This window comes from Cynocephalus volans, chromosome 3 (genome assembly GCF_027409185.1).
Source record: "Cynocephalus volans isolate mCynVol1 chromosome 3, mCynVol1.pri, whole genome shotgun sequence".
In the NCBI taxonomy this organism is placed as follows: Eukaryota; Metazoa; Chordata; class Mammalia; order Dermoptera; family Cynocephalidae; genus Cynocephalus; species Cynocephalus volans.
Genome location: NC_084462.1, coordinates 88,272,158 through 88,293,729, shown reverse-complemented (window position 1 = coordinate 88,293,729; position 21,572 = coordinate 88,272,158). Strand labels below are relative to the sequence as shown.

At 37.8% G+C, this 21,572-nt stretch overlaps 1 protein-coding gene across 1 annotated transcript in view; it reads right to left on the bottom strand.

The window, feature by feature from the left end:
- The window catches only part of ATP8B4 (ATPase phospholipid transporting 8B4 (putative)), a 201,528-nt gene that overhangs the window by 150,657 nt on the left and 29,299 nt on the right, over positions 1 to 21,572 (bottom strand). Inside the window, exons 4-5 of the mRNA XM_063090055.1 lie at positions 20,288 to 20,386; positions 15,756 to 15,817 (exon numbers count right to left, since the gene is read on the bottom strand). Of these exons, the coding sequence (XP_062946125.1) occupies positions 15,756 to 15,817; positions 20,288 to 20,386 (161 nt within the window). The remainder of the gene's footprint in view (positions 1 to 15,755; positions 15,818 to 20,287; positions 20,387 to 21,572) is intronic.

Sequence of the window (21,572 nt, the reverse complement as noted above, 5' to 3'; positions counted from 1 at the left end):
TCTCCTGACACTTTTTGCTATAATCTCTTCCATCTGGAATACACTATCCTCATTCTTAGAAGATCCTTAAGTTAAAGTGCCTCCTCTTTCCCTAATCTACTTTGTAACTTACTCTCATATCTGACTCTTCTTTTCCACTGTCATCTCTGTTACTGTTACCGTCATATCCACCCTCATACTTTCAACCCCCCGTTTTCTGTCAAATCTTTTTATCCTGGAGAGTCACCCACTTCCCTTCTTTGGCTCCTCACCAATACGACAAATCTGAAGAGGGTCCCAGAGTCATAGTATTTAAAGGCTGAGAGGGATCTTGAAATATCTGGCTCAATGGTACTCAAATGTCAGTGTACATGAGAATTCCATGAGGTGCTTATCAAAAATAGATTCCTAGGTCCCAGACCTGGAATTTGATTCAGAAGTTCTGGGAGAGGGCCCACGAATCTGCACCTGGGGTGATTTAGACCCAAATAGTCCTCAGACATCAGCTGGGGAAAAACTGCTCAGTCCAGTGATGTTCGTGGAGGCTCTTCTCGGGCTACCACAAAGGGCGAGAGGGGAACCAAGGGCACCTGCTCTGGGCCCCCACTCCAGTTTCATCATGAGCAGCCCCACTGTGTCTGTTCTATGCATTGGTTTCCACATAAGATTTCATTTGGAAAGGAAAGGTTTCTGCTGATTGGAAAAATCAAACTTTGAAAATGACTGGTATTCAACCCCCTTGATGTATAGATGAGAAAATTGATGTCATAGGTGCTCAGTCATTCAGACAATTAGTGACAGAGACAGGACAAGACTCCAGGATAGTGGGCTTCACGTGCTCCCATCCATGAAGCCCTCTCTCATCTGAATTCCATCCCTCAATACTTAGCTTTTCTTCTTTTCTCCTATAACTGCCTCATAGTGGGCATAACATTGGACATTAGGCAAAATTTAAATCCAATAGGTATTTATTGTGAAGGAACGCTCGCTTCTTTTCCAAAGATTATAGAAAACATACTTTATTGTACCATATATTCTCCATTAGAAAATACTATCAGATTTCTTCACGTCTTCAAAATCTGTTCTTTCTCCGTCACCAGAATCCATTCCTTCCTTTTACAATGTTCAGCATCACTCTCAATTATGATTCCCCTTTCTTCCTTATCTCTAGTAACTCTTTCACAATGCCACTGCCAAAGTTTTCTTTCCATATGTTGCTGACAATATCAGTTTTTACAGCCCTAGAATTCCCCAAGTCCTTTGAGTCTTTAGATCTGATTTAGAGATATTTACTCCTACTTTCTAGGCTATCTTCCCCTATCTTTCCTTTTTCCTTCTAGTATTTCACATCTGATCTTTGCCAAAGATCAATAAGTAGAGAGAATTAGAAAATTTCCTAACATGGAATAAGAAGATAGGTATTAGATTTTGAGAATATTGCTTATTTAAAGTGGTCCAGGCTTCTCGTAAAGATGGCAGAATAGATGGTCCCCAGCACCACTCTCTCCCACAATCAACCAATTTACAATTATTAAAAATCATCGACAGCCAAGCTGGGGCCGCTAGAGCTCAGGGAAAGAGGAGGAGAGACCTACGTAGTGCACGAAGGTGGAAGAAGCCACAATGAGAGAAAGAAAGGACTGCTCTGATCATTTTGAGCCCCGGCTGCTTTAAGGCTGGAGCTGGTGAGCACATGGAATAAGAGCTGGCAAAAGCCACTGCTGTGCCTTTTGGATGAAGTTGCTTGGAGGCAGCAGGGGAGAAGAGGGCCTTGGTGGCCCCCAGGTCAGCAGGACCACTAACAGAGTTCCCGTGGACCCACACAGGAGCAAGGGGCCAGAGACAACAGAAAAAAGGAGCCACTCAGAGGTGGGTGAGTCATCGCAAGGTACCGGCACATGGCCCATCCTATGGAAGTGTTTGGAGTGTGAGAGGTGAGGGAGACTGACCCACTGGGAGAACACTGGGGCACAGCAAGGACAGGTGATCTGCCCCTCAGTCAGAACAGGACCACTCAGAGGAGACTGGTCAGGAATATAGAATTGCATGGGGTGCAGTTTGACGAAAAGACTAAGGCCCAGACCAGAGTTTCCACACAACCCTCGTGTACCAGATCTCACAAGACCCAGAAGTGCTTACAAGGGCAACAATTAAAACCTGAGCTACACAAAAAGCCCTCCCCAGAGAATCGACAGAAAAGCAGCAATTTAGCTCATACACAGGGCTCAAATGCTGGTCCCCACAGGAATTCCCCCACTTTAGAAGTAAGCAAAGTACAACAAATTAGTTCTGGTACAGAGTTTAAGTGGTGGAGGTAGCTAATAATCCAACACAGAACTGAAAGAAAAAACAAAATAACCACAGATCAGAGACAAAGTTTCATATTAACCAGTAAAGGTCTAACACCACCTAAGAACACCTATAAAATCTAGAAGGACTAGAAGCTTTTCCTAGGAGCTGGGCTCCCAAGCCAGAGATAGGGAGGGCCATGAGCCTCAGCCACGCCCTCCTGATGACTGCACCCAGCCCAGCAATGACTACCTGGCCACCACCAGAAGCACCCCAGGCTTCCAAGCCAAGATGGTAGTGGTCCAAGGGCCTAGCCACACATTCCCAATGTCCATTACCAGCCCAGTGGTGACCACCAAGCTGCTGCAGGAAGCACCCCAGGCTCCCAAGCCAGGACAGTGAGGGGATGAGGCATCAGCTATGCCCCTCCAGCATCCACAACCAAACCAGCAACAACTGCCAAGCCACCACCACAAGTGTCCTGGGCCCATGAGCTGGGATGGTGGGGGACTGAGGGCCTCAGCCACACCCCCTGACATCCACAACCAGCCCAGCAACGACCACCAAGCCACTGCCAGAAGTGCCGCAGGCTCCCAAGCCACAGAAGTTGGGGTCTGAGGGCTTCAACCACACCCCCCTGACATCTGCATCCAGCTCAGCAATGATTGAGCCACTGCTGGAAGCCCCTTGTCTCCCCTGCCAGAATGAGGGGAGTGCCATGGGCTTGACCACACTCCCCTCCTACCTCCTTCTCTCACCCTATTTCCCTCTCCCTTTCCTTCTCTTCTTCCCACAACTGCTCCACAACAACATCTTAGGTTGTAAAAAAATAATATTAACTAATAAATACTTTTTAAAGAAAAATTAGACTATCAAAAGTAAATAAATAAAAATAAATAAATAAAGTGGTCCAATGTTCCCCTGTGTTATAGTTTCAAAGCACCACTCCAAACTAGGCTCCCAAATCCTACCCAGGTTTTCTACCACCTGCCATTCTTTTGTCTACAGAGGCTGTGGACTGACAAGAACTTTTGAAAACTGCACATTCTTAATGAGATGAGTCACTTTGCTCAGGTACCTTACCCGTGAGTAAAAACAAAGAAATGTGTGCAGTAGAAAGGCAATTTTAGAGATAAACCTAGCATATACCACATATGTATGATTGCATTATATTTGGGGAAGAAATATGTCTTATTTAACTCTGTACCCCTAGCATATAGCATTCTGCCTCACACACAGTAGGCATTTAATAAATGTCCATTGAGTGAGAGAATGAACAAACAAACAAACATAAACCTCTCAAGTAAAAACTGAAAACAAATGAGTATTTGTTTCCTAGGACTGCTGTACAAATCACCACAAACTATGTGGCTTCAAACAGCAGAACTTTATTCTCTCACAGTTCTGGAGGCCAGAAGTCCAAAATCAAGGTGTGAGCAGGGCTGCAGTCCCTCTGGGGGCTCTAGGGAGAATCTGTTCCATGCCTTCTCCAAGCATTCATTGGCTTGAGGCTACATAACTCCAATCTCTGCCTCCATCTGCACATTGCCTTCTTTTCTGTGTCTCTTCTTCCCTTCTCTTCTCTCATAAAAGATGCTTGTGGTTGGGCTTAGGGCTTGTCCTAATCCAGGATGATTTATCTCAAGATCCTTAACTTAATTACATCTGCAAAGACCCTTTTTTCCAAATAAGGTCACATTCACAGGTTCTATTGGACTTATCTTTGTAGGATTTAACTACCACAGTAGGATACAGTAAAATCTCAATTATTTTTTTAATGAATATTGCATGGAGAGGTAGAGGGGAAAAAAGAAGAGGAAAAAGCAAAGACGGAGGAGAAAGAGTGAGCAATAAAACGCATCCACAAATTGATTATAGTTTACTCTGATCTGTGTAGTGAGATCAAAAGTGATTTCTACATTTTGTTTATACTCTTTCATGTTTTCTTAATTTTCTACCCACACCAGACATATCGTATACAATTTAAAATGCATGAAAGAAATTAGACCATTGAGATTATCTCAGGAAGTCTACATCAAAATGCTCCTGTAATAGAAATTTGCTGTGTGGAAAAATTGATGAAGGATAAGTAGTTAAATGCTGTTAAAATATATGTTTGGTTTTATACAGACAACCTTTGAGTTCTGATTTCAACCAAATATATTCACTGTACTGCTGTGATCTCTTTAGCTTTCAGATTTTAAGATTCTAAAAAGACTACATTTTTTAAGTTAACATTCTAACATCTCCAAGGCTTTTGTAGTTTAAGGTTGGGCTTGTTTTTTCAAAAGAAAGTCTGGATTTCCTCCCTATGACAACTGGGAAAAGATGAATGAACCTATTTTTAAAAAAGAGAAAGAATCAAGTTTTAAGTGTTATGTAGAACTTCGTGTATTTTTCACCTCCATTGTCATCTGAGATAAGTAGGTCCTGGTTACAGAAAAGCCTGCTATTTCGATGAGCAGCTGCAATGGGTTTGAGTTCAGAGCTGAGGAAGAATCAAACTACTTTGAGTAATAAAGGGGAGATAAACATGAGGGGCCCCAGATGCTAAGAGAGAGGAGACTAAAGCCAGCTCTACTGAGCACTGAATAGGGGAAGGTGAGATTTAAAAAGCCAGCAGCAGAGGAGAGCTTTGGGGAAGAAAAATGTTAAAATGGGATTTCATGTTGTTTGCTAAAGAGTATAAAATGAAAACCTACTCAATTATCTCCACAACAAAATCTGCAGTCAGCTCTACCTTGCTCTCTATGGCTTTTATGTGAGGGAGTTCTTTGAAGCAGATTTAAGACGAGAAAAAGGGAGCAGCTAACATCTGGGTTGCATAAACTTTAAAAAGAAATTAGGACTTGCCACTGAAAACCCCATGTGCAGAGTTTTGAAAGTGTTATAATTTCCTGTTATTTCAAGATGCACCTCATTTGGGGAAATAGTCATCACTGAGAAATTCAGCCTTTAAAAAAATACATCCATGCAGTATAATAATTGATTACAATGGAAAATCATTTATAAGAACTTTAACAATGTCATGGCTCATGTACAGAAACCAGCCCATTGGCAAACAGACCCTTCCGTGTGCGAAGCTGACAAGCAGAAACTGCCCAAGAAATGATCAATCCAGGACTTAAACTGAAATTAATTTATTAAGTACAAAATTATTTTTGAAACACTTTTACTGTGAGTTAGCAGCATGAGTTAAAAATTAATTTTTAAATCACTTTCAATGAGTCCAAAAAGCAGAGACTATTCCCATTAGCTTGCTTTTTAAGCCCATAAAAGCAATATATTAGCACTGTTTTTTTTAAAAAAAAAAAAAAAAAGGAAAAATCAAGTTTTTTCTCCTCAGTTTTAAAAAAGGAAGAATTAAGATTTTCCTCCTCAATTTTTTTTTTTCCTGTCTGCAGGTCTCTTCATATAGACCCTAGATAGCTGTCCCCTAGACTCAGTGGTACCATAATAATGTATAAATAATCTGGGTGGGCTGGAAATAAAAGACTCAGGGAGTTGGTTCTCTGACTTGTGTTTAACCACAGAAATCTCCACTCCAATTGCAAGCCCACAGTGAAGACGAGGTAACTCAATAGAGGGTGCATCAATTCTCCTGTGTGCTCAACAGAATCCTACTCTCACATTTGCAGAATGCACTCAGATGCACTAAATGTGTGTCAGCTGCAGATGCACTAAATTCAGTGGTATTTGGTATTTTTTGTTGCAGATGCTCAAGTAGAAAAAGTAAAAGCATGCTTAATAAGAATAATAATTTACTCCTGAGACTGATATTTTGGATAAAATCCAGCAGAAGACAGTGCCACACATGAAGTGCCCTTTTCCTTTCCTGGATACGTTATTACCCAGAATTTAGCAGCAAATGACCTGTCTTTTGACCATTGGACTCCATGCCTCTAACCTGCCAGGACAGAGAAGAGAATTTCTTCATAGCCCAAGAAAGATGTCAGCCACACATCTGAATTGCTACTCAAATTTAGAGTAGCAACTCTACAGACCAGAACTGATTATATACTTCACACATGAGTACTATATACTTGGTAATTGTAATATAAAACTTATATTTGAACTGTTTCAAATTATTGATATTTGGGTATTTACATGTGCTGCTAATACATCTTATGAGGCAGAACATTTTGGGATTTTTTTCATCTTGTGCTGTGATTAAGAAAAGATAAACTTAGAACTTGGTGGTGGTGGTCTGACAGTCGACCACTAAGGAAACCCCTGTATGTGATGGCACTGAAACATCCCGCAGTTCAGTCACTATGCCCAACCTGGTCTTGCTCACACTTGAATCCAGATTCTCTGAGGAAGGTTGTTGTCAGTGAACTGAGTAATAATGCTTCAAGTTCTAATTACTTAACATAGGAAACATGTAACCATCCTAGGTGAGTTTTATAAATGTCACAAAAACTTAGTCTTATGGAAGGCGTAACTCTATCAATTTAGAAATATCAAGAAATACATTTTAAAACTGAAAACAGACTAAACATCAAACAATAGAGAAATGGTTTTGTGGATTATGAAACATGCACTTAATGGAATGTTATGCAGCCCTTAAAAATCAGGTGTATACAATGGGATACTATTCAGCCATAAAAAAGAATGAAATTCTCTCAATTGCAGCAACATGGATGGAACTGGAGGTCTTTATGTTAACTGAAGTGAGCCAGGCACAGAAAGACAAATACTACATGATCGCACTCACTTGTGGAATCTAAAAAAGTTGACTTCATAGAGCTAAAGAATAGAGTTGTTGCTAGAGGCTGAAAGGGGAAGGGAGAGGGTAGGATGGGAAGAGGTTGGTCAGTGGGTGCAAAGTTACAGTTAGATTAGAGGGATTAGTTCTAGTGTTCCATTACACAGTGGAGTGACTATGGTTAACAATAATATACTGTATTTTGAAAGTTCTGCCAATTACATGTATTGAAACGTCACATTGTACCCTATAAATATGTACAATAATGTGTTAATTAAAAATAAATAAATAAATAAAATAATTAAAAATAAAAATAAATCATGTCTATAAAGACATGAAAAATGGTAATGATATGATGTGAAGTAAAAACAGAAGGATAAAAATATACATGCATAATTATAATACATCTTAGCACACAAGTGTTTAGATCTCCATACCAGCCAGCCACCAAAAAAAAAAAAAGGAAAAGAAAAGAAAAGAAATCTTGGCATAGAAAAAAAGGCAGAAAGAAAATACAAGAAAATAGTAACAATAATAACTTTCAGATAGCGAAAGAATGAATGTTATTTTCTTCCTTCTATTTTTTCTTATTTTCCAAATTTCTCTTAATGAACACATGCTGCTTTTACAATGGAAAAAAAAATAATATACTAAAGAAAAAATTTAATGAGATTTTAAATCCTAATATCCAATGGGAGTCATCACTCAATCAAACTGGAAAAGTCAATTAAATGAAAAGTTGTTCCTATTCAAATAGTATATTTGTTCGCATCACTACTCAGTATCCAGGAATACCAGACTTGAATAGTGCAGAGACAATACTCTGCAGAAGTAAAAGCAAACCCTTATCTCTCCCCATTAGACACACAGTTTCCAAAAGAAAAATGAGTACGATTGATGGGGAACAATCCCATGAGAGCTTCGGAGATTTAAGCAAAGTTTACTGACACTTGGGAAAGTATGAAGTGGAATGTGTTGCACAAAAAGCTGAAGGTCAAGTGCAATTTGAAATCTAGAGGTGTCAGGGAAACATGCTGACTGAAGTAAGAGTAATGGCAGCATCTGACCTCAGACTGATCTAATGCAAACAGTATAAGTTCAGAAGATGTTAGAGAAGTAAAAAAATTAAGAAAAAGTGATGCTGACTCTATTTGTGACATAAATAGACACGAATATATCCGTGACATGAGCCACGGATGCTGGCAGCCTGGAAAAATGAACAGAGAATCCTGGGCTGAGTATCAGGAGCCTACACCCTTAACACAGAGTTCATTTTCTTCAATGCCCAGTTATCTCACCTGGAACTAAATATATTGTATACAGCAGTGCCATGCAACAGAAATAGAATGCAAGCTACAAATATGTAATTTTAAATTTTCTAGTATCCACATTAAAAAGAAAGGTAAATTTAATTTTAGTAATATATTTTATTTAACCCAGTGTTTAGAAAATATTATAATTTCAAAATGGAATCAACATAACACAAATACTAATTGCTAAATGAGATAACTTACATTCTTTTATTTTGGTACTAAGCCTTTGAAACCTGATATGTACTTTACACTTCCAGCACATCTCAGTTTGGACCAACCATACATCAAGTGCTCAGGAGCTATCTAATTGGGTAGCAGAGGTTCTCCACATTGCTTTCAACGTCTAAAAATGATATAACTAGAAATTTCGATGGGATAGAACAATAAAAATTGGAAGTTGCATAAATATGTGAAAGTCAGCAAATTATTCAGCACTGAGGACAATACATGTAAGGAGGTAAGAAATAAAAGAAGAAAATTAGAAAAAATAATATTTGAATTTCTGAAGGAAAGAAAAACATGACCCAGTGATTATTGATTGACCAGGTGTTTGATTAAAAATGTCAGCCCTACTACAAAAAAAGTAAATGTGTATTACAGAATTATTCCTTCATAAGAATATTTATTATGTGAAAAACTATGCTTACCATTTCAAAACAAATGGAATTGCTTTCCTTGGGTGTCTTTTAAAATTAGAGAGATGTAGGCATAGAGAGACAGATATGGGTTAAAACGTGGCTTCGATTAGAGGTTCTCGAGCCTGCTGCATATTAGACTCATCTTGGAAACTTTAAAAAACACCAGGGTCTCACATCCAAGACCCTCACTTAATTACTCAGGGATATGGCTAGGCATTGATTTTTTTTTTAATACCAACAATTCAAAAAATTTTTTAATTAACCCAAATGATTCTAATGTGACCTCCAAGGTGAGGAGCAAAGGGTTAGATGGCCTTTGGAGGAACTTTCCAGGTCCCTCTCACCTGCCCCTCACCTGCCAGTTGCTCCCACGGTGGCCAAAGATAATTAGCATGACTTGAGGAAACATCCTCTTGTGGAAACATTTGAGAACCTGTTGGTATTCACGGATTCAGTCAGCAAACTGTTTTGTAGCCTAAGGCTGAGAATGTGAACTTCCTACAAAGCAGTCACATTAATTTCTACAATGTGGAATCATGCCACCCCTACTTAATTTTAAAACTAAAGTCACCAAAAGATTTTATCAAAGGCTAATACAACACTCATTTCTTAAGTACCTTCATGTATTACAACAATTTGTAGATGCAGAAAGTTCATCCTGATTTGAAAGAAGTAGAGTAACAAAACAAAAAAGTGAAATTGAAAAGGAAGGTGAGAAGGGCAAAGTTTCACTTCCATAACTTTTTTGTGGATTAGATTCACAATGTTCGGCATTATGGCTCACACAATGCTGAGAATGAAGGTGAGGAAATGCTCCAGGCACTGAAAGTATGGATATATATGTTTATTTACATATGTATACTATGCATAGATAAACCACACATACATTTTGTAATTATGTTTATATTTATACAATTGTATACAAGCCCTTCAAACACAAAATAAATAGTGAAGACATGATCAGACCACAAAGTCCACACTCACATATTGCATCATTGGTTTCAATAGCCCAAGAGCAGTGCTCTGAAAAACGTGGCAGGTGCAAGCTCTTAGAAGTAACACATACAGGAGCTGGGAGTGAGCACAGGAAGACCATGGAGATCTGCACAGAGCACCAGCATCAACATCTATAACTACCAGCTGCAAAAGAGAGATCCAAGTTCCCTGTGCTATGTCAGATATGACCCCATTTGATTTCCCCAACATTTTCAGATCCAAAAGTGAAAAGCCAATCTTTGTAGCATGAGCACATTCTGCAGAAACCACTATTCTAGCTGCTGGAATTGGCTAATGATAGGATTTAGCTAAATTTAATAGAACAAGCTCCTCTTGTAGATTGGCCTCTCAGCAAGGATATTTGTTACAACTCAGTTTGAAAATGCAACAGTCACTGTGGTAGGCTGAAGACACACAAATGTGATCAAGAGAGGACCATTGCCCTAGAGGAACTCACAGTTGTGGGTAATCTTTCAAATAAAAAATGTTGCCTTATTTTTCACCAAATCCTAAAGAATACTCCACTCTCCATGACATGGGCTTCTCCCTTCAACTTTACAGGATTGGCAACAATACTTTTCAAAACATCACACCATATTGAATTACAAAGAGATGCTATCTCATAAGGAATTAACAAAAAGCTAAAGGAAACCACAAGTAACACTAATACTACTTCTAATAATAATTATAATGATAGCATGTGTGAAAAACATATATTCATCCAATTTCTGAATATTTAAGTTACTGGATTAATCCTGTGGCCTCTGGGTAGAGGCCCCAATATCTGTCACCATCCAGGTATCACCATAAAATTCAACTGGTAATTAAGAGACATGAAAATGGTAGGGCCATTAGCTCAAATTCATTATGTAATTGTATATATATTTTAATGCACTTTATATGAGATGATACTTCCAAGTAATAAGACTGATTTATCAAATATTCATTGGGGAATTAACCATATGTTAACATCAGATCTAATAATACTCAGTCAGAAATGTGAGACTTGAGAAAGTCAAGATATGCAGTGGTGCTGCTCAAAGCCACATATCACATTAGCTTACAAAGTGTCACCACCTCATAAAGAAACAACAAGGCTACATGGAAGATGCCAACCATTTCACAGTAGCTCATTTAACCTTCACCACAACTCTTTCCATTGGAGAGAGCTCATCATAAACCCATTATACAGAGGAATCTGATGCTTACAAAGGTTGAGAACTTGCCCAATACTACAGAATTACTAAGGACAAAACTCACACTTAAGTATCTCTGAGTACAAAACCCATGCTTTTAACATGACACCATGGTGGCAATGATTCAATACCTGATAACCTGGAAATGAACCACATGGTTCCAGGCATCTTCATGGCTTATCCATGTCATGCCAGGATCACACTTTACAAGGCTCTGTCTCTACAACTACAGCTTTAGATTAAGATCATTTTTCTTCACTGTGCATTTAATACCATTCTCTAAAACAAGCCAGTAAAGAAAAACTATAGAAATTATTATGTTATTAGTGATGAATCAACATTTTAGTTATAGAAAGAGATTAATTGGCTTCATTGCCAAATTCTACCAAATCTTTAGAGAAGGAATTAATAATTAATACCAATTCTCTCAATCTATTACAAAAACTTGAAACAGAGGCCATTCTCCCAAACTCATTCTATGAGGTGAAAAACACCCTGATACCAAAATGAGACAAAGATACAACAAAATAAAGAAAACTACAGGCCAATATCTTTGATGAATATAGATGTGAAATCCTCAATAAAATATTAGCAAATAGAATACAGCAACATACCCACAAAATTATACATCACAATCAAGTGGGATTCATCCCAGGGATGCAAAGATGGCTCAACATATGCAAGTCAATAAACATGATACACCACATCAACAAAATCAAAGATAAAAAATGTGATTATCTCAATAGATGCTGAAAAAGCATTTGACAAAATGCAACATCCCTTCATGGTAAAAACTCTCAACAAATTAGGTATAGAAGGAAAGTATCTCAACACAACTAAAGCCATATATGACAAACCCACTGCCAATACCATCCTGAATGGGATAAAGTTGAAAGTTTTTCCCTTAAGAACAGGAACAAGACAAGGATGCCCACTCTTGCAACTCCTATGCAATGTAGTATTGTAAGTCCTAGCCACAGCAATCAGGGAAGGGAAAGAAATAAAGGACATCCAGTTTGGAAAAGGTAAGGTCAAACTGTCCCTGTTTGCAGGTGATATGATCCTATATACAGAACAGCCTAAAGAATCTACAAAGAAACTTTTAGTGTTGATAAACAATTTCAGCAAATTTGCAGGATACAAAGTCAAAACACAAAAGTTAGTAGCATTTCTATACTCTAACAATAAGATAGCAGAAAAAGAAATACTCCAAACAATAAATAGCAGAAAAAGAAATCAAGAAAGTTAGCCCATTTATAATAGTCACCAAAAAAGTAAAATAACTAGGAATAAAGTTAACCAAGGATGTGAAAGATCTCTATGACAAGAACTACAAATCCCTGTTAAGAGAAATTAAAGAGGACACAAGAAGATGGAAAGATATTTTATGCTCTTGGATTGGAAGAATTAACATTATGAAAATGTCCATACTACCCAAAGTAATCTACAGATTCAACATAATCTCCATCAAAATACCAATGACATTCTTCACAGAAATGGAAAACAATTCTAACATTTACATGGAGCAACAAACGACCCCAAACAGCCAAAGCAATCTTGGGCAAAAAAAAAAAAAAAAAAAAAAAAGCTGGAAGCATAACACTACCTTACTTCAAATATACTACAAAGCTATAGTAACCAAAACAGCATGGTCCTGGCATAAAAACACACACACAAACCAATGCAATGGAATAGAGAATCCAGAAATCAGCCCAAATACCTAAAGCCATCTGGTCTTTGACAAAGGCAACAAAAACACACACTGGGGAAAAGACTGCCTCTTCAATAAATGGTGCTGGGGAAATTGGACATCCATATGTAGAAGAATTAAACTAGACCTGTACCTTTCACCATATATCAAAATCAACTCAAAATAGATTAAAGAATTAAACGTATGTCCTGAAACTATAAAACTCCTAAAAGAAAACATAGGGAAAGCTCTTCAGGAAGTAGGACTGGGCATAGACTTCATGAATATAACCCCAAAAGCACAGGCAACAAAACAAAAATAAACAAATGGGATTATATAAAACTAAAAAACTCCTACACAGCAAAAGAAACAATTAAGAGGAAAAAGACAACCAACAGAGTGGGAGAAAATATTTGCAAAATATGCATCTGACAAAGAATTAATATCCAGAGTATTTAAGAGCAAAAAACCAAGTAACACAATTTTAAAAATGGGCAAAGCAGCTGAATAGGCATTTCTCAAAGGAAGATGAAAAAATGAAAAATGCTCAACATCCCTCACCATCCAGGCAATGCAAATCAAAACCACAATGCAGTATCATCTCACTGCAGTTAGGCTGGCTAATATCCAAAAGACTGAGAATAACAAATGCTGATGAGGATGTGAGGAAAGGAGAACCCTCCTACACTGTTGGTGGGACTGTAAATTAGTGCAACCATTATGAAAAATGGTATGGAGGTTCCTCAAACAACTACAGATAGAATTGCCATATTGATATAGAGGAGCTCAGTTTCACTGGATTCAGATTTTGGGACATGCCTCTGGGTTTCCAGCCACTCCCTGAGGTCTCAGGCCCCCTCCTGTGAGCTCTCCCCTGGAGGAAAGTTACTGTTGCCAGTTAGACCTATTTTTAGCACCTGTACCCAGAAAAGTAGACTGCAGGGGCTGGCTTATGCAAATCTAGTGGCTGGGCATGCTCAGTAGAGAGCACAGAATACTCATGAATATGCCTGGTCCGTATAACTGGAAACCACCCCCCTAACTGAATATTCATTAGATAGAGAAACTATAAAAGACGAATCCCAGCACAAGGCAGAGTTGTTGCTTACTGTACTGGAGGCAACCCACACTTCACTGGCTGAGGTGTGTATACTTTACTTTTTATCAAGCTTCCTTTCAGCAAGTGGCTGCTCATTCTTGAACCAGCCTGCACTTTGTACTGAACTTTATGTATGTTTTTCTTCCTTTTGTGTTAAGACTTGATGTTTGTACTGAACTACTGTTATGTTAAACTTGGTGCGGGCCCTGGTCAGTCTCTGGAGCTATGCTGCACTCTCTCTGTGGAACCTGAATTTCTTATCTGTTACATTAAACTTGTTCTCACTTTCTACTGTGGCTCCACCCTTGAATTCTTTCCTGTGGCAGAGGCAAGAACCTGGTAACATGACTTCATGGGTCAAGGTTGACTACCGGCACCCCGAGACCCTACCTCCAACATCATTATGACCTAGATATTGCACTGCTGAGTATATACCCAAAGGAATGGAAATCATCATGTGGAAGGGATACCTGTACTCCCATGTTTACTGCAGCTCTGTTTACAATAGCCAAGAGTTGGAACCTGCCTAAATGCCCATCATCAGACAAGTGGATGAGGAAAATGTGGTATATCTACACAATGGAATACTACTCTGCTATAAAAACGAATAAAATTCTGCCATTCACATCAACGTGGATGAACTTAGAAAAAATTATGTTAAGTGAAATTAGCCAGGCACAGAAAGGGAAATACTGTATGTTCTCACTTATATGTGGGAGCTAATAAAAATAAATAAATAAACAAACAAATAAATAAAGAGAGGGAAAAAAGACGACAATAAAAATAATTCTTTGAACTTGTTAAGAGAAGTGAACAAAACTGAGGTTGCCGAGAGTGGGAAAGGGAGAGAGGGAGGGGGGAAAAGGGAGGTACTGGTAAAGGCCCATGAAAATCAATTACATTACATAATGATAAATTTTAAAAATAAGTAAATAAATAAAAATTATACAGATTAAAAAAAGAGATTAATTTCTTCAATCTTAGCACTTATTGTCTAGGCTACTTAGCCCTCCTTGATATCTTTATCATTTTTTTTGAAATTTTCCCTCACCCATGGTTAATTCATTTTATGATTTTCTGTTTAAAAATTATATTCTTCACAGTATTAAAATGATTCAAAATCATTGGCTAATGTGATTGACTGCCAGATTGAGGTACAAATTTTCTTTGCCACATGTTATCATCAGCAAAAAGGAGACAGACAGAAATAGAGTAAGAAACAATGGAAGGAAGATTTGAAATTTACCTCTGCTTAATTTTCTGGAGGTGTTTTTGCTTTTTGTGTCTAAATCCATGTGTTTTAAAAGCATTTCTGACTCTAGCACCATTTCCACAAATAGTATTTCTTTATTGACAGATGAACTTAAAGCAATGAAAAATTTATATTATGGTAGCTAACTCGTTCTAAATTCAACTATCAAGTGAACACAAAATCCCTATCCCTATCACTTGATAACAGCAATGTGTCAGACGTCTGTCTAGCAATATTGCCCCAAAATTACCAAATTAAGTAATTCAAACACTCATGAAACATCTGCTATGTACAAAACATCATGTGTGCCAATCCTAAGTAGTATCAGATCAAGAAATGAAAAATAACAAAGATGTGTCTGTGTTCCACAAAAGAAACTCCAAAGGAATTTGAAATAGATGTTGAGTGGGTGGCACAAGCATTTGCTGAATATTAAAAAGAGCCTTGAAGAAAAAATGGAATTATGTATCAATTTTTAATACATCAGAGAGGGAAAAGAAACATATATCTAATTAAAAGAGAAAGCCACCACTTGCCAAGACCTGTCTCAGGGCCCCAGAAATCTTAAGAATAACCCAAAGAATGCATTTCTTACCTGCTGTCAATGAGCACTTTTGACTGCCGATTATTCACTTGATTGTCACTCTTGTGGCGAAACTGAAAAATCAAAGTGTTTGTGAGAAAATGCATTAAATCATACTTTGTCAGCCCAAATAGGAACACTGGAAAGAGTTTGAGTTCATCTGTTTGGACAATATTGCCATCGATCCAAAATGACACAGTCTGTGCTTCCCTTAATCCCATCTCTTTGTGATCCAAATCTAAATCAAGACCCTTCTTATTAAACCTCCTTCTGGGTGTCACCAGTGGAACAAGTCTAGCCACATGCTCTTTCAATTCCCACACAGTTTTAGTCACTTCTAAGAAGACAATATGCTCTTTTCTCTGAGACATAGTTCCAGAGAAAACCATACATTAATTTCAACAAGAAATGGGGGCTTCCATGTCTCTCACATATGTGCTCAATACTTCATTGGAACATCATTTATTCTGCTTATGGATTTCTTTGAAGTCAAGAAATTACTTGTAACAACATGTATTTTTATTCTCCAGAAATTATAATTGTTAACAGTGATCTTATGAAATACCAAGCATTTAAAACAAATATCAGAATGTAATACTGAACCACATTTGGCGTGGATTTGTGTTTTATGCCCAAATTATTGTGTTTCTTATTGTATACTCCAGTACTGTAAATATTTTATATTGCTTGGAAATATCCAAATATTATGAGCTCTCTACTAGTCTCATAAATTAGCAGTCATTCAGATAAGTTTTTCTACATGAACTGCCAAGATCAGATAGTAGTAGGTTAAAACAGAGACAAGGATACATAGAGGCATAATACAAATAGTAATAGGCTATAATAGAGACAAAGATATTTCAGCAAATTAGCCTGCATGCACAGATGAGCAGGGGGGTAGTATCAGGATACGTGAATCTGATTTCATAGATTGTAATCGTCAGGACCAGTGCTATTTTTTTTAATTCAAAATGAATCAACATAACAATATATAAAATGCTTCAACCAGCCCTTCTCTCTTTCTACATCCTTCTCAAACCCATCCCAATCTTTCCATTATGCTTTGCCAGGTACACACAATCACACAGAATGGCAGGTATAAGTTAATGGATATTACCAGTAAAAATAAGAAAACAAAGCTATTTAGCATTTCTTCCCATGAAAATAGTTCATAATATTGGGAGAGGAATAAATTAAGTCAGCCACCCATTGACATGCAAATTGAACAATACCACTACCAACTGAACAACAGAAATGAAAACATCATTTTATCTGAGTGCATGATTTTGTGTAGTTGCTGAATATTCTGTTTGCTCCTCCATAACTACATCCTACCCCTCTCCACTCCACCCTGTGCCATGGGAAGTTGGTCTGTATGGTTCTAGCCCTTTGGCTTCTGGTTGGGTTTGGCCAGCAGGTGCTACTGGCAGAAGATCAGAGGGCCAGAGGAGAGTGAAATGGAGGTATTTATTCCCTGACTTCCTTCCAGCTGGGTTTGCAATGGCTGCTTCCTCTACAGATAGCTTCAGCTGCTGCAAACAGCCCTCAGCTATAGCTCCAGTTCTTATAACTCTTTCCTTCCTTTGCCTCTCAGGCCTAGAAGTAGTGTTACTACCCATGTTGCTACACCAGATACTTTTCCTTGCCCACATTCTTTGGGCAAGGAAAAGTATCCTCCACTGTTAAACTCTCTAATCATCCCCGTTTCAGAGTGACATCTGTTTCTTGCCAAGACCCTGACTGATGACGAGGTCCAGTTATTGAACTGATACATATCATCACAAAAATAAAAGCACCTTCAAGCATTAACTGCAATAGAATTAAAAGGAGACTTAGTGTTTAGTCACATCTGTGTCTAACCTGAAAATAGTCCCCTAAATTGCCTAGCTGGACATCACAGAGAAAGACCAATTAGTTCATCGCTTGAAAGCTGAGCAGCCTACTCTCTGGGACTCGAGATAAGACCACTCCCACTTCTGCTCGGTTTTGCCAAGGGTCTCGATATTAAAGCAAATGGAGTCTGGAAGGATTAGAAATGGTAGTCTCAGGCCCAAGCTGACTCTTCTTGATTCTACTCTAAAAATATGTATGAAGTCTTAGAGGGGAATTTGCCCCAGGGAAGGAAGGGATCAGAAGAGTAGCATTCACTGTGCACCCACTGTAAGTGAGGCTGTGTGCCTGGTGCTTTACACACATCATATCATTTTGTCCTTCCAACAGTGCTGATGTCTTTGATTGTATTTTACAGAAAAGGAAAGGTTCAGAGGAGTTAAGTGGTTTGCTTCATGTCACACTGCAAGTACATGATAGGATAAGGTGTCTTTCTCCAAAACCTATGTTCTTTCTACTTTACCACTTTACTCTTCCATGAAGTGTGACTATCATGAATAAGACCTTTAAGTCCTGTGTGGAGGAACTCATGCAACTGAATGAACACTATTTTCTTGAAAGATCAGATAACATGGAGAAGCCATACATTCATTCCAAAGATATCATTCCTCAGATTATTGTCAAATTTCCTGCCCTCAAATTACCTTTGGAGCTCATAGCTTATTCTTTAGAATGTCCTCTATCCTTTGAGAATGGTACTTATATCCTTCAAAAGAACATGAAGGGATGTTTTATGTTTGGAAATATATAAAATCCACTCTTGGAAAAAAGATCTGGCCAACAAGGTTTTTTATTGGGCTGAGAAATGGCATTTCTTTCCAAAGATAGGTGAACATGAAGTCATGAGGCTGACTTTCTTGTGTACCTTATGCACTAACCAAGAAGACAATACTACAAGAGGAGCTCTCAAAATATCCTGAACAATGGCAACCTCACAGGAATAGGTAGACTCCGGGAACACCCCAAGCTGACCACTTTAATGTGACATTATTCATTAGTATGGATGATTCCTGTGTGTTTCTTAAAAATCCAGACTCAAAGGTTATAATCACAATGTGCACCATGAAATAGGTTAGGCATTTCATTAAGAATGAAGAGAGTTGTATCCTATGTATCTTACAGAAAGACAATATATAAAGACAAATACATTGTGTGTACATGGGGGTTGGGGAGCAATTTTTAAATGACACATTAAATTGTTGATTTATCAAAAAATTATACATAAAACAACTATGAAGAAACATCACGTGAACCAACTTGATAAGTACAAATCTTCCCATACTCAACCACTCTTAGCAGAGCTGTTTGCGCTTTCTCCACATAGTCTTCCCTATTTCTCTCTCACAGATTTGACCCCTACTACCAACCTAGCCACTGAAGGACGTCTTCCTCCCACAGAGAACCAAGGCACTTTGAGTTTTTAATTACGGTTTTCATAACTTTTTAAAATCTCATATTGTTGATATTCATGTGCATGCCCCATATCCCCCATTGGGTTTTTAACTTATTTTAAACTTCAGTTTCTGTGTCTGTTTCATCTTTGTACCCCCCCATATAGCTTGGCACAAAGGGGTGTGGTGAATAAGGGCAGTGCTCTGAAGCCAGATTGCCCAAGCAGACTGACAAGTTAAACCCTAGAAAAACAGACAAAAAATGTCTATTAAGCCAATTGTAAAGATAATGTGGAATCACAAAAAGTACTCAATGAATCTAAAAGTAGTCAGAAAAAAAAAAAAATGGACCAAAGAACAGATAGACATACAGAAAACAATAACAAGATGATATATTTAAATCTAATCATAACGATAATTACATTAAACATAAACAGGTTAAACACTCCAATTAAAGGGCAGAAATTTTCAGATTGTATAAAAAAGTATTACCCAGCTATATGCTATCTACAAGAAACCCACTTTAAAGACACAGATAAGTTAAAAAATAGACAACAGGAAATATTAGTATGGGCTTAGAGAAGAGGCCTGGGCTAGGAATGTAAGCATGTAAGTCACTGGTATATAGATAGGCATTGAGTCTAGGGCACATGCAATCACCCATGGTGAGAATATAACTCGTCTGGACTTAGAATGTTTGGTTTTCTCAAGAATGTGTTTTAAGTCTTTGAATTAGAATGACCTCTGTGGGTTTCGTAGACCACAAAACTCCCTATTGTCTTGTACCTCATTACTTACATTAATTTCCTGACTTTTGAAGCTATTTGATTTTGTAACTCCTGGTTTAATGAGAAGAATATGTGAGAGTGTCTAATAGTTACCAATTTTCAAAACTTAGACAAAAACATGTGATAAAGGATAAATAATACTTCGCTGGATGAAAGAAAGCAGATTGTATTCTAATTCTGGTCTTCAACAAATTTATTGCATAATCATTAACAAATCACAAGTCTTGGATGGGCCTTAGTTTCCTCATCTATAAAATGAGGGTGCGAGTCTAGCAAGAAGGCTTCTTGCTTTTAAACAGGTTCTGATTCTATGATACCTATATTAATCATCAAACAAACAGCAAGTGAGTTTTATGTAGTATTGACTAAAAGAGCTTCATTCAAAATTTCAAATGAATCTCCACTTTCTATTTCTGAGAATCCGCACAATTTAAGCTGATACTTCAAGAATGCTCGAGAGCAAATAAATACTCACATAGTCATCTGTGGCATCTTTGACAGCTGTCATAGTTATCACCAGGACCAAAGGCACAATGGTGGTAAACCAAGTCAAAGAGGAGATTTCTGGAATTAGCTGAAACAAACATTTCAAATAGTTTTCAGGGCTTTTAAAGTTAGGAAATATATTTTCCACATTTTTTCATTTAATTTTGTAAGACTTGGCAGAAATTAATGCAGTTATGTTTAGCCATTTGTACAAATGTAGAGTGATTTTTAATAAGTTAAATGTTTGCATTCAGTTATAAGACACATGGAGTAGAAGTTTTATAGAACCAGTTTTCAAACTACCTGACAAAACAATTAAATTTTTAGAGCAAGTTGAGAAATAAGCTTCTTGAAATCTTTCACACATGATGATCTTTCCGTAGGAGGTTAAATGTCACCTGTCTTTCTCAGCTTCTCATCTCAGCTTTTAACAATTCTTCCAACTCCTCTTCTCACCAAGTGCACGCCCAGTGCACAACACAGAATACATTGTCAACGGTGACCCGGAGTCAGGAATGCTGCAGCCTTGGGTGTCACCTTCCTATTTTATAAATGAAGTACCTGAGAGGCCAAGCAACTGGGCCAAGAACTCACACTGTTAAAATTCGAACCTACATCTCTTTGATTCCAAAGCTTATTCTCCTGTGTCTGCACCAACAAAGCCACCCGCCTAAGAGAGACATAGTGACAGCTGATATGACTCTCTTAGATAGGTGGCTTTCAAAGGGGGTTCATTTTGGGTCTGCTTCAGGACCATCAGGCAGGAAAATGTAGGATAGAGATGGTCAGTGGATGGAGACCAGGTTTCATCAAAACAACTCTAAACTAAATCCATTGTATGTAATAGCTTCCACATAAGATTTCTAAAAAAAAACCTCAAAAGCCTCTGAGGTAGCAGCAAAAACGTTAGGCTGGGTGGCCAAAAAGCTGATTTCTAGTCCTCGTTTCTCATTAACTTATGGTGAAAGTTTTGGGTGTCGCCTAACCTCTTTATGTCTGTTTCTTCATCAGTAAAAGAAAGGAGGGTGGACTCAACCATCCCAAAGATCCTTTCCAGATATAAAATTTTGTGAAAAAAGAGTCTGACTATAAGTAAGAAACCATTAGAGAAATGAACTCAAAATTCTGGAATCATGTGATGTGTCACATGAAGAAACCAACGGCAATCACACAGGAAAAGAAAAGAAAGAAAGAAATCTTGGATTCTAAATTTTCTTCAATAAATAGTAAGGTGTTCATTCATTGTTTTGTGTTTTTGTTTTGTTTTGCTTTTT